The 14,083-nt window shown below is 35.7% G+C and overlaps 1 protein-coding gene across 3 annotated transcripts in view; it reads left to right on the forward strand.

The window, feature by feature from the left end:
- pms2 (PMS1 homolog 2, mismatch repair system component) overlaps positions 1–13,521 on the forward strand; it is a 33,906-nt gene extending 20,385 nt beyond the window's left edge. For all 3 annotated transcript variants that reach the window (XM_087276061.1, XM_087276063.1, XM_087276062.1), the window contains exons 5-15: positions 622–805; positions 1,191–1,358; positions 5,561–5,658; positions 5,778–5,877; positions 5,977–6,061; positions 7,691–7,843; positions 7,925–8,765; positions 10,514–10,681; positions 10,769–10,869; positions 10,943–11,112; positions 13,264–13,521. In XM_087276061.1, coding sequence (XP_087132187.1) covers positions 622–805; positions 1,191–1,358; positions 5,561–5,658; positions 5,778–5,877; positions 5,977–6,061; positions 7,691–7,843; positions 7,925–8,765; positions 10,514–10,681; positions 10,769–10,869; positions 10,943–11,112; positions 13,264–13,407 — 2,212 coding nt within the window. In that variant the 3' untranslated portion in view covers positions 13,408–13,521. The remainder of the gene's footprint in view (positions 1–621; positions 806–1,190; positions 1,359–5,560; positions 5,659–5,777; positions 5,878–5,976; positions 6,062–7,690; positions 7,844–7,924; positions 8,766–10,513; positions 10,682–10,768; positions 10,870–10,942; positions 11,113–13,263) is intronic.
- The last annotated feature ends 562 nt before the right edge of the window (positions 13,522–14,083 follow it).

The raw sequence follows: 14,083 nt of genomic DNA on the forward strand, positions 1-14,083 counted from the left end.
TTTCTCATTCAGTGGAGATCAGACAGGAGAAGAACATCCAAAACATTAACACTAGTCACATGAACCCACTGGAGACTTGGAGGGGTTCACACTGGACGAGAAGCCCACCTCGTTGTCGCATTAATATTCTACAAGTTTGCACACACCAGCAGTGTCATTCAGTGTCTGTTCTTGTCAAATCAGAAACTATAAAGATGTGATGCATGAAGTACATGTGAGCAGCATGACAAGTACAACCTCACCTATTGCAGCTTGGGGGTGTTGGAGTCTTCGAAAACAGTAAACCTTCACTCAGCCTTTTCAAAACTCTTTTGGCCATAAGAGGACGTATGAAAAAGTATTTCATTTGAAATATACTGGGCCTATAGTCACCCTTCACATGATACAAACATATTTGAGTTTCTTTTCTGTTTAACACAAAAGAAGATGTTTTGAACAAAGCTTCAAATCTGTAACCATTGATTTAGTGTAGTGTAGTGAAATGGAACTCATAAAGGGTTGAAACCACTTGAGGATTAGTAAACAGTGAGTAAATGTTTGTTTTTGGGTGAACTTTCCCTTTAAGTTGATAACTAATGATCATGGCAGAATGATAATTTCCACTGTTTTGTCTGATTGCAGTGATCTTAGTGTTGTGACCTGTCATGAGAGTGCTCAGATTGGAGCTCGGCTGGTTTATGACCATGATGGTCGTCTCACTCAGTGTGTACCACATCCACGCCAACACGGCACTACCGTCACTCTTCAGAAGCTTTTCTCTACATTACCTGTTCGGCACAAGGAGTTCCAGCGCAACATCAAAAAGGTCGCTTGGAGATGATTGAATGCATGTTTTTTTTTTTTTATCTAGTTATTTAATATATTTTTAATATATTAATATATATTTAATACAAAACGGAAAATTCTATCATCCGTTTACTCCCACTTCTTTCCACTGCTGAACCTTAAAGAAGATATTCTAAAGAAAGCTGGAAACCATTGACTTCTATAATATTTGTGTTTCCTTCTCTGGAAGTCAATGGTTACTGGTTTCCAACTTTTTTCAAAACATCTTTTACATTCAGCAAAAAATTAAACCCATAAAGGTTTGAAACAACTTGAGTGCGAGTAAAAAATTGTGTAAATATATAATGTTTGATGGTGAACTGGTTAGGGCTTTTGTGTTTGGTTAAATGGAATGTCCTTTACAGGAATATTCCAAGATGATCTTCGTCTTGCAGTCCTACTGTATCATCTCCACCGGTGTGAGGATTACATGCAGCAACCAGATGGGACAAGGAAAGCGCAGCACAGTACTGTGCACCAGTGGCAGTAATAGCATGAGAGACAATATTGGAGCTGTTTTTGGACCTAAACAGGTAAAACTTACCAGTTTATTTAGTGGATCATTTAAGAGCTTTCATTCATCAAGCAAAACTGACAAATATAGAACACTGTTACATTATTATGACATATTATCATATTTTCCAGAAAATATCTTGCACAGGTTACTATCAAAATGAGCTGAGTAACTGAAAGTATCTTACACAGTGCCTTATCAAAAATGATTTGCGTTGTTTGGGGCTTGGGTGGAACATTTTCATTGAACATGACTGAAAAATATGTTACCATTAGATCTAAATAAATCATAATGTTAGAGACCATGTAAACATGCAACTAAATTCTTCTCTCTTGCCCCAAAAAATCTTTGTGCGATTAATTTTAGAACAAAACAAAATGAAAAAAAATAGTTTAAAACAAATTGTAAGTATGTAGGCATTTAGTATAAGCACCAAATTAACATCAAGTCTCAACTAATTTATTAAATAGAATGGATCACACTCACTTAGCCCAATCTCATATTAATCTTGACTATAGAGAAGTGCCTATAGAGTACTTGTACTTATAGAGTAATACTTCATCTATCTTTTCTCTCAAGTCTTTAATTTTATAATAACTTTCAGACAAATTTACAGCTTTCTGATTTTCTTCAGAAAAAGTCAGCTTAGCAACCGACTGCATCCTGCGATATCACTGTAAATCAAACAGGGCTACAGCTTTGTAATCATAACCCTATAACAAATACGACACATACGATTTGACATACCTGTAGGATTAGAACATTCAGTACATCATTGATCAGCTGCTGAATTCAAATCTGTCCTCCTGCAATGGCTGGCACTGAGCCACAGTGAGAAACACGAGTGCAGCGCTTGTCAAAAATCAAAACATCAGTCCTTTTAATGAAATAATATTTACTAATAAACAAGACTTCGTTACATGAATGCTGTTGTCTATGGCAGACGGAATGTGTTACAATGTGTTATTTAGATACACACTAGCCGCATTTCCACTGTCAGGCCAGTGCGAGCCAGGGCTTTTATCGGGCCGGGCCAGAGGCCAAAATAATGTTGCGTTTCCACTGTCAGGCTAGTAGCTTCACGCATCACGCAAACCCCGCCTCCAGAACGTCCCCCGAATCAAACGTCACACAACCCGCAGATAAATCAGGCAGATAAAGTACACCCTTACATCATCACAAAATGAGTAAAATGAAGACAACTGTCGCATTTTATTGTATGTCTATACGCACAGGCCTTTGTGTTCTCATTCATCATATTCATTTACTCTCCAACCGACTGTTGGCATCGAACATCAAGTGGTCTCGCCAGCGTAGGGAGCACACCATCCATAATATAACACCCCAGAAATTCTCCGTCAATAACTCGGTAGAAAATGTATTTTATAACATCCTCATTTAGATAGACGCTGTCAAACAATTAGATTCATTTTTCCTTATAGGCTATATGACATTAATATGCGATTCCCCTTTATTTAGGAATGTTGCATATTATTCTGTGATTTTAAGGAAAGTGTTAAGTATTTCAGCACATAAGAGCAAGTAATAAAATATAGCCGATATTTCGCTGCACTCAGCAGCCTTTCACCAATAAAGCTCTTTGTGTATTTAAAATTTCATTTTTAAATTTTTGCACTTAAAAACATAAACACTTGTTTGAGGACACAGGACACATTTTGTATTTGCAGTTTTCCCCGATGCGTTTGTAAATTGGACAGAAAAAAAGGTTGCATAGTTCCTGCTTTCACCCAAAAAATGCTCTGTTTGCAGGATTTGATCAATATCATTGTATCCAAATACTTTATAGATAACATTTTGAACCTCCTCTGGTGTTTAATGTTTTTAGAAATATCTAAAATCTTTTTTTCAGATGGGCCTTTGTAAAATGAAAGTTTAAGATTGCTTTAAAAATTAAATAAATTGTTATATTGTTTGTTCTATATTGATTTATTTATTCAATGCGATTTTATTACATCCGATATTTGTAAATCTTTAAATTATTTCAATATAGCTTAGGCTATTTTATCAAGATATGACACTATTGTTTTGAGCCTACAAAAGTGGATATGTATTTTGTAAAGTTTTTTTGTCTTTCTGTTTTCAGATTGTGTATTATCTCCAAAATAAATAACAAAAAGAAAAAGCCGCTCGCGGCATCAACAGAGTTGTGAAGGGAGCGCTCTTTTGCTCGGTCTCACACACATACAGGCATATAAACGCGCACAAACACACCTTTCAAACTTGACAAAAACTCTCGACAACCTTTACCGTCTGCTTTCTTTAATATGGTGTAAAGATTAGTATGCGTTATTGAAACATCAACGAGGATGCAGCACTTATAAATCAAGATTTTATTATTTTATGCAACAGCCTTACATTTAAAAGAGAAACACAAGGGCGATCATAAGCAAAAAGACACCAGCCTATAAGGCTAGATGTTTTCTTTCCCTTATTTATTTGTATGGTGCATGCATTTGTGTGAGATCAGAAAAATAGTGTCCGCCTCTTCTTTTACTCCACCCCGAAGCCCCAGCTTGCTCTTTTTGGCCCATGGTATTCGGCGGGCTGAAAAAGGCCGGCCACTGGCCACGAGAAAGCCCCACTTTGGCCCGATTGGGCCCCGGAAGTGACAGTGGAAACGCGACTGGCCTTGGCTCGCTCGCTTTATGCGCGATAGTGGAAACGCGGCTACTGTTTATGTAACCAGAACATTTACTTTACTCTTCCAGTTAAACAGCCATTTACTTTTTTGTGCAGTTTATGAGAAGTTGATGAATTGACGTATTGTAAATCCAGCAGCTCTAATCTTCATCGCAGAGCATGGGGGTGCATAAACCTTATGCATTGGCACGGACATATAAAAGTGGATGCGTTCTAAATAACTTGTGAAGAGGCGTCAGCTAAACTATTTAAAAAGTATGTCTGAATGGGGTCAAATTAACTATGGATAAACAAGATAGGTTTTCCCCTCACATCCAAAAGCACACTTTTTGGGAGTCCTTTTGTTGGGGCACTGACTGTTATGCGATGAAGAGTATACATGCTTTTCCCGGAGGAAGTGCCCACAAGAGGATTTCTACTTTTGGTTACATAACCAAGAGCCAGGCATGGAAAATAAATGCAAAACTTATTACCACCTGGAAGTAAAATATTTAGAAAAGGCATATACTGAACTTTGTTTAAATAATAGTTTAGCTTGACCCATGCTTGAGCAACAGATTCCAACTCTTTAACAGTATAAATAACTCTGAATGCATAAAATGGCATTAATACACCCGAAACCGAAACAATCAGCATGTGAGAAATTATAAGTAATATCGAAGTGTGTCTCTAGCACCATTCCAAATGTGGACACAGACTCTGCATGATTTACCCTGGGATTACGGAGACCTGGAAGGGACATGATGGTTGGGAAAAAAAATTTGTGAAAGGAAAATATATTATTTAAAGTTTTTGCATTCCCTCACAAAACTAGTTCAACAAACACGTCCTGTTCACATCATACATGACAACCCTCCTGTTTTTGCTGTGATTTTCCTGTATTTTACTATTCTATCCCACTATCATCCTATCATTAAGTATTTTCCTATATTTCTCCAATATTTTTAATCTTGAAAGCACATTGAAATTAATATAAAAATGTCTGCATTCACTATTTTTCCATTAAAGCTGTGCATCGATCATTGCCCTTCATATGCAACCTCTGAATCAGCGAGTACATGTATAATGCTGACTGACGGACACGCACTATATGATAAACTGATGCCAGATCAGCTTCTGTACACAGCATTTAAAGAGGAGCTAAAGTGCAGGACACTTTGGAATTTGGGTGTGTGTTAATAATATGTACACATGTCCATCCTGTGTGTTTTTATTTGAAACAACTTATTTTCTCTTAAATGAGCACAAACAGATTACTAATCTATTGCTTTCATTATAGATCTGTGCAGTCTTAAAGTGACGCCTTATTTTGATAACTTAAGTAACTGTTTGTGCTCATTTAAGAGAAAATTAGTTTTTTGTTTTCCTATGACTTTCTTTTCTTCCATCCATTTTTTTTCTTTCACCCATCTTTTTCCCCCATCATCACATCCCTCACGGGTTTCCGTATGAAATAGATGATATTCAGATTATAAAACATGCTATTTGCATTATGGAAAATATAACTCATGTGTTATTATATCCAAGTTGTTTTAAAATACCATTTTTATTTCTTCTTAGCTTCAAAGTCTGATTCCCTTCCGTCAAATATCTCCCAATGATTCAGTTAAGGAAGACTATGGCCTTGGTGGGGTAGACGTTCCAAAAGACCTTTTTAAGTGAGTGTTTCTGTGTAAACATGAAAGATTAGCTTATTACCAATCCTGTTCAAACACATTAAAAAGCAATGTGAAGAATGTTGAATTGTTATGTTCCTGCTGTTGTTAAATTCTTCTAGCATTGATGGGTTTGTGTCACAAGGAGATCATGGCGTTGGCCGAAGTGCTACAGACAGACAATTCTTTTTCATCAATAAAAGACCCTGTGATCCAGTAAAGGTATGGTCTTTTTTCATCAGTTGGTAATATTACCTTGATGTAAATACTTGAAAAAGTGATAGAAAGTAATATTTATTATTATTTTGGAAATATTTACAGGTCTCCAAGCTTGTGAATGAGGTTTATCACATGTACAATCGGCATCAATACCCTTTTGTTGCTCTGAACATCGCTGTTGCTTCAGGTAAGATTTTAAACATTGATTCTGATTTGGGTAGCAAAATTCATTTTGAAATGTAATATTCAAAACAGCTTTGCAGTATCTAAAATGGCAATGTATTTTTTTATTTAACTTATGAGTTTTGTGCAGAGTTTGGTGTGAAATAATATAATTGGTTTACAGAGATACATTTTAGCGCATGCAAAAGCAGGAAATTGAAAACAAAGAAAGCAGCATTTTTAAATTCAAAGCCAAGAGATTACACCGTGATAATCTATACAGATAATAAAGAGCTATGGTTGATCCAAGCTTAAACGAACCTTGTCATGATTTTGATGAACAACCACAAAGCCAAGAAGAAGAGCAGAATCTACCCTGTGCCCCGTAGTTGTTTACAAGGCCGTCTAAAGCACGAGTGGTTTCACTTTCTCGTGTGCATTCGCCACGCATCTATATTTGAAATAACAAACTTCTTGAGCTGACAACAATAACGTGCACATAATCATTGAAGTGCTTCTGACATCTGATGCTTTCAGAAATGGCCAAAGTCGAGAGTGACACACGAAAAAACAAAGGAGCAAATGATTCTTTCAGCAACCTAAAACATGAACAAACTGCCATGTATAACTATTATCATCACCTTTTGAACTGTTATGAACTCAGAGTGTTGGAATTACTTTCTAACTGAGGTTACATGTGCTGGTGAAGTTTAAAGACACAGATGAGAGGTTTGCACTGACTGTGAGCTATATGTTATGTGTTGTTTTTGAACCCAAATAAGGACTAAATGTTTGCTGTGTGTTGTTTTTCTGTAATTGATAACATATCGGAGACTGTAAGGGTCTGTAAGTGTTCATATGTTGCGTTTATTTATTTATTTTATATAATTGCAGATGTTACAGTAGGCTATTTCGCATTGTCATTGATCTGCAGTCATAATCAAATCATGTTTATAGAAAGGTTGGTAATGAACATTTATACGCATACATAAGTTTTTATTGGTGTAAAGCATCTGTACTTCTCATATGATATGTGAACGACCCGTACAGCTTTACTTTGACATTTCCTCAAGCCAGAATGACAAGGGCTGAAACTTTCTGTAGTACTCCACACCCACCATGTTATTTGCCCATTTAGACTCATGCTTAGTAAAAGTAGGAAAACTCGCGCTTAAGATGTATGAAAAGACTATTTTGCAGTTAAGTCATCACAACAAAATGAAGTTAAAATTGTTAACTTGACTACCTTTATAATGTACCTGACATACTTGACATTTACCAATATCCCAAGTTATTATCCTACTGCTACAGTAACCTTACTGAATTTTAGTCAAAAGAGGACTAATGATGATGGACATGGGCAGATCCGCTGATATATGTTAAGTATATTAGAATGATTTATATTAAGATTTGTATATTAAAACCTGAACTTTGGCATATTTAAAATAAATGTACATTTTAATATAGAAAACTGTTCTTATAAATTGTAATAATATTTCAGTGTAGTTAAGTATAATACATTCCGTGTGGGCAGGCAGAAATCTCCCTTACCCTTGATTTATTTATGTTTTTAGCAGTAGTGTGTTTTATATAAAGTACATACTTTATTTAATGTAATTTGTCATTCATATTGGTTCGACCTTTCACACTTTAGACTGTGTCGATGTGAATGTGACCCCAGACAAACGTCAGATTCTTCTACAAGAGGAAAAACTTTTGCTGGCAATTCTGAAAAGCTCACTCATTGCTATGTTTGAGACTGGTGTCAATAAAATCAGCCTCAATCACATTTCTCCAGCATTTACCAGTAAGTATATGACTTTTTTTGAGGTATATCATAATGTTGTGTTAAAATGTCATTACAGCTCTTAATGTTCTTTTTTTGAAGGCATGAGTAGACCAACTGGGACAAGTGCTTGTTCAGACGATCAAGAAATGGGCTCTGTCTCTGAAACCCTTACTTATGATGGTCCTCCCAAAACTTCCATCAATCTAGCCGGACTGAAAGAAGCATTTTCAAACCACCAGGCTCCTGGAATTGGGTCAAAACAATCTAGTCACAAAGCTGCTTGTGCTGATTCTTCTCAAAAGAAGATGCTTTCCTTTGTGAGCTGCTCTAAAAAAGTGACTGATTTTTTACCACCTTTAAAATCGCCTACAAGTTTCACCGCTGTTTCATCTATAAAACTATCTACTGTTTGTTCAGTTAAATATAAAAGCGCTTTTGATAGTGATGCTGATGGTTTTGGAGCTGCAAGCCCAAAATCAGCTGAAGATGATCCAGAGATTAAACAGGAAAACCATTCTGAGTCCGTTTTACACCATGTTATAAATAAAACCGATGTTAAAGCTGAGATTGTTGATGAACCTATGGATGAGAATTTATGGAGTTATGAAACTTTGCCAGAGACTAAATCAGAACAACACCAGAACAGAATTTTCAGTCCTGAAGCAAAAAGAGCAAGACGGGAAGATGAACCTCCAACACAGAACTGTTTGGTGGACTTTAAAAGCAGGAGTGCCTCTCTGAAATTTGATGCACCAGTCAACATAAAGAAGAAAACAGTGGTTTTACCGTTTTCTCAGCAGGAACTTTCTAAAAGAATGCAGAGGCTACAGGCTCAGAGGACAAAGAGCAATGAACAAGAGCCGAAATACAGAAGGTTCAGGGCGAAGATTAACCCTGGAGAAAACCAGACTGCTGAGGATGAGCTTAAAAAAGAAATAAGGTTAGACTGATTCTTACTATGATCTCCCTGCAGAGACACAAAACATTTTCTTTATTGTAGTTTTTCAGTTTTAGAAATGCAACAGAAATTATATTTTTGGTATGTATTGTTTATCACTTTTCCTATGTCTAGGGTGTGTGTGGGGTCTTAAAAAGTCTTAAATATCATTAAATATATAATTTTAGGTCCTAAAACATCTTAATTTAATGAATAATTGTGTTGGAGGTCTTAAATCTTTTTTTAAAACAGATCCTAATTTTCCTTTGTTCATGTATAGCGACCCAGACAGACTGTTGTGCATACATTTAGTTTATTATCATTTTTTTAAACATTTTAAAAATATATATAAGTTTATGTTAGAAAAGTGTATGTTTATAGCTAGAGCTTGCTTGTTTTGACACAATATTTAAAATATTTTGCTCAGAATTAACTAAAATATTAATATTTTTAATTAGTATTGTATTAATGTATTATTAAATAAAAAAAAAAAAAATTATGAACCAACAAAGTTTGATTGGGCAGATAAAAATATTTTCCGACTGGGCCATTTGAAAAACTCCTTGGCGTTTAGCCCTGTTTAAAATCTCATTCATAATGAGCTCAAAAGTGTCTTGAACTGTCTTAAATTTACTTGCTGGAACCTGCAGAAACCCTGCCATGCCTTTTCCTGATGTTGTGTAACGTTGGGTCCTTCTTTGGGAAATGAGGAACCAGTGGTTAATGTTCAAAATAAAACTTTAAACAGTATTACTTTATATTCAAATTAAAGCCAGTTCAAAGCTTGATGGGAAAAAAAAAGATACAACCAAAGCAGTGTAAATAAACAGCAATGCCACTCTCCTGTACTAGGGACGCTTGCTTGCATCCAAATACAATAAAATTCACACTAGTGCCACCTAGTGGTTTAACTAGGTTCTTCATTGCATCTATATTATACAATCTATGATCTGTACATACAACTAGTTGTATTGTATTCAAGGTCAAATATGTTTTGTGGCTCTGGGCACATTTTATTTGGTGTGAGAAAGGCCAAAGTGTCTCTTTTGGTCACAAAGGATGCGAATACCTGTCATGAAGTGACAGTCTACCCAGTAATAAGTCAGACATGATTAACTTCCCTATATGTTCTTACAAATTAGTGTTGCACAATATCATTTCAGCATTGACATCGCATTCCACGAGGAGTCAGGAGTTGGGATTAAAGTTGACCGGACACCACAGTTCAAAACATTTAAATTGTGGAGTCAAGTATCCAGAATAGAGTAAAAGTTTTGTGTATTCGTTGACACCAGAGACTGTAAGCATTTTCAATGAGAATAAACCAGTCGGGCACAATAAGTGATTGCATTTGCAGCTTTAAAACAAAAAATTCAATTGATTGCATTATTTAGAAGACGAAGAGTATGCGGTGTCATTTTTATATTTTATTATTCAGTTTGCTACCACAGATCTGCGAGTTGGATTATGAAAAATCTATGAAACATGAAATAAACAATGAAAATGTTTTCAATAAAATATATTAAAAATATATTAATAATGTAAAAAATATATTAATAATATATTAATATAAAGAAAGACATGTATTAAACCATATATCAGGTTGGTATTAAACCAACATGAGGATAAGTAAATCAATGTACGTTTTCATTTTTGCAAAGACTAAGCCTTCAAAGTACCAAAATCCTTCTGTTTATTAGTTTAAATGTTATTTTTAAGGTTTCAACTCTTTTTTTTTTTTTTTTTTACAGCAAAGATATGTTCAAGGAAATGGAAATCATTGGTCAATTCAACCTTGGTTTTATTATCACCAAGATAAAGTCTGACCTTTTCATTATCGACCAGCATGCCACAGACGAAAAGTACAATTTTGAAATGCTACAGCAGAACACCGTCTTAAAGGGACAGCGGCTCATTGTGTAAGTCACACAGCACAGATAAGTGGAAATAGGAGTAGGGATTTATGTTTTTTAAAGATCTTTTCTCTTTTTTTTTTCCATATCCAGTCCACAAAGTCTCCATCTCCCAGCAATCAGTGAAACGGTGCTCATGGAAAACCTTGAAATCTTCAGAAAGAATGGTTTTGACTTTCTCATTGATGAGGATGGTGGGTTATCTGTCTACTAATTCTTATTTGGTACGTTTTCTCCCAAATTGATGTGGGTTGGTGTGTTTTTCAGCTCAGGTTATGGACAGAGTAAAGCTGGTGTCTTTACCTACAAGTAAGAATTGGACCTTTGGCCCGAATGACATTGAAGAACTCATCTTCATGCTTAGCGACAGTCCTGGAATCATGTGTCGACCTTCTAGAGTAAGACAGATGTTTGCATCCAGGGCATGTCGCAAATCGGTGAGTGCAGTTATTGCTCTTGAGCAAACTCTTGACCACCTGTCAGAGGTAAATACCTCAAGTGCTGGAGGCAGAATGCTTGATTTTCAAAGTCAATGAAGTGCTGTTATTTTCACAGCTCACTTCTGGGGGCTTTTTCAATGCATTCTATAACTAGTACCTGGTACTTCATAAAAAAAATTATACCACCTTAGGTGAGGTTCCATAGGGCAATTGTACACTCACCAGCCACTTTAGTACACCATACTATTAGCAGGTTGGACCCCATTTGCATTAATAGCTGCATTAATCTTTCATCGCATAAATTCAACAAGGTACTGGAAATATTCCTCAGAGATTTTGGTCCATATTGGCATGATAGCATCACGCAGTTGCTGCAGATTTGTCGGCTGCACATCCATGATACGAATCTCCCGTCCCATCCCAAAGGTGCTCTATTGAATTGAGATCTGGTGACTGTAGAGGCCATTTGAGTACAGTAAACTCACTTTCATGTTCAAGAAACCAGTCTGAAATGATTTACGCTTTATGACATGCCGCATTATCCTGCTTGAAGTAGCCATCAGAAGATGAGTACACTGTGGTCATAAAGGGACGGACATGGTCAGCAATAATATTCAGGCGTTGGCGCGTTGCTCAATAGATATTAATGGGCCCAAAGTGTGCCAAGAAAATATCCCCCACATCATTAAACCACCACCACCAGCCTGAAGTATTGATACAAGGCAGTATGGATCCATGCTTTCATTTTGTTGATGCAAATTTTTTTTACCCTACTGTCGAGGCAGAAATCGAGACTCATCAGACCAGGCAACGTTTTAGCAATCTTCTGTTGTTCAATTTTGTTGAGCCTGTGCCAATTGTAGCCTCAGTTTTCTGTTATTATCTGACAGGAGTGGCACCCGGTGTGGTCTTCTGCTGCTTTAGCCCATTGGCCTCAAGGTTGGACGTGTTGTGCGTTCAGAAATGCTCCTCTGCATACCTTGTAACGAGTGGTTATTTGAGTTTTTGTTGTCTTTCTATCAGCATTTGTGCCCAACAAACTGCTGCTCACTGGATATTTCCTCTTTTTTGGACCATTCTCTGTAAACCCTAGAAATGGTTGTGTGAAAAAATCCCAGTAGATCAGCAGCTTCTGAAATACTCAGACCAGCACAAGAGCCCATCAGGCAACAGCAACCATGCCACGTTCAAAGTCACTTAAATCACCTTTCTTCCCCATTTTGATGCTCAGTTTGAACTGCAGCAGATTATCTTGACTATTTCTACATGCTAAATGCATTGACTTACTGCTATTTGATTGTCTGATTAGAGATTTGCGTTAAGTAGTTGGACAAGTGTACCTAATAAAGTAACAGGTGAGTGTATGTTAACTGCAAAAAGGCTCCAACAGATAATCTAATTAATTCGCACTGAAAACAGAATCTGTTTTTTATATTTCTGTGCAGAATATTATAAAAGTCATAATAAATAAATAAATAAATAAATAAATAAACCTCTTAACTTTTACTTAAGGTTTATAATGCAAATCCAATTAGCACTTGTTTGGTAAGCAAAGCTACAGCAGGTCCTAATACATCCAATAAAAGAAAATATTACTTTACAAATTGTATTGTATGCAATTCATTAAAACATTTGCATTTGGTAATTATTGCAGAAATTAAAATAACAAACTAAATAAATATATATTTACATTAGTAAATAGAGTGAATGATGGGGTCAGGTATCTGCAGATTTCTACTGCTGCAAATTCTGTGTGGACCTATCTGTTGCACTTTATAATTCTTTTGTAATTTAATTAGGTTAAAACATTTGTTTACTCTGAACATACAGTAAAGCAACACACATTTCCTTTAGTTAATATACCTGTAAAAGTAATTTTTTTTGTAGGTTAGGCCAATATCTTGATAATACTGGATGCTGTGATAAAAAACAACTTTAGCAATTAATCAGAACAAGGCATTTGAAACCATCATAAGCCTAGTTGTATACACCGAGGACTTGGAAGTTGTCACTTTTCCACTTTGTCAATTTTTGCCTATGATTTTGGGCATTCGTTATTGTGTTTGACCAAATAGTTGGTGAGTAATTGTGCTTTGTTGTTGTGTTTAGTTTTTTATACATATTGATTTGGAGTGTTTGTTTACATAGGTTATGGTTGGCACTGCCCTTAACACCAGTGAAATGAAGAAACTTGTGCTTCACATGGGAGAAATCGAACAGCCTTGGAATTGTCCTCATGGAAGACCCACCATGAGGCACCTTGCTAATCTGGATATGATTTCGCAGGACTGAAACCTTTTTTTTTCTCGATGTGTGTAAATATATTGAAAGTCACAACAACGCTATTGTATTATTTAAAGATTTTATTCTTTTTACTTTGTTTTATAATAAAGTAACTTTTTCCCATATTGTTGTTGCCCAATTTTTGCAATTTTATTGTTGTAATTCTATAATTTTTACACAATTTTTGCTAGCTTAGCCAAGACTAGACATTGGATGAATTATGGTGTTTAAGAAGCTTTTATAAAAACAACCTGGATAAATACTTCTTGTGTACATCAAGTGCATTATAGATATGTCACTTCAAGCTTCTTTCAGTTTAGACAGCTGAGAAATGCAAATTAATTAAGGACTAGCTTCAAGCCTTTACTGTGAGATGGATCAGAGTTAATGTTTATTTCTATAATGTGCAAGTCCATAGCTTCAGTGCATATTATCAGCCAGCTATGAGTTTTACAGAATGTTTGAAAGACTTTACTTTAAGTGATAGAGACAGAGATGTGAAAATTAACATGGTTTCTTCATTCAAATATAAGTATAAAATATTCTTGGGTGAAGAACTGTTTGACAAACTGGGGTAAAAGTCAATCATAAGACTAATATTAAAACGTTCACCTTATCTGTCAGATTGTCCTACCATGGCTTGCCGTACTGGTATGTCTTAGCAACTGACAGCTTGTTACTATGT

Source organism: Danio rerio, chromosome 12 (genome assembly GCF_052040795.2).
Source record: "Danio rerio strain M-AB ecotype USA chromosome 12, GRCz13ab, whole genome shotgun sequence".
NCBI lineage: Eukaryota > Metazoa > Chordata > Actinopteri > Cypriniformes > Danionidae > Danio > Danio rerio.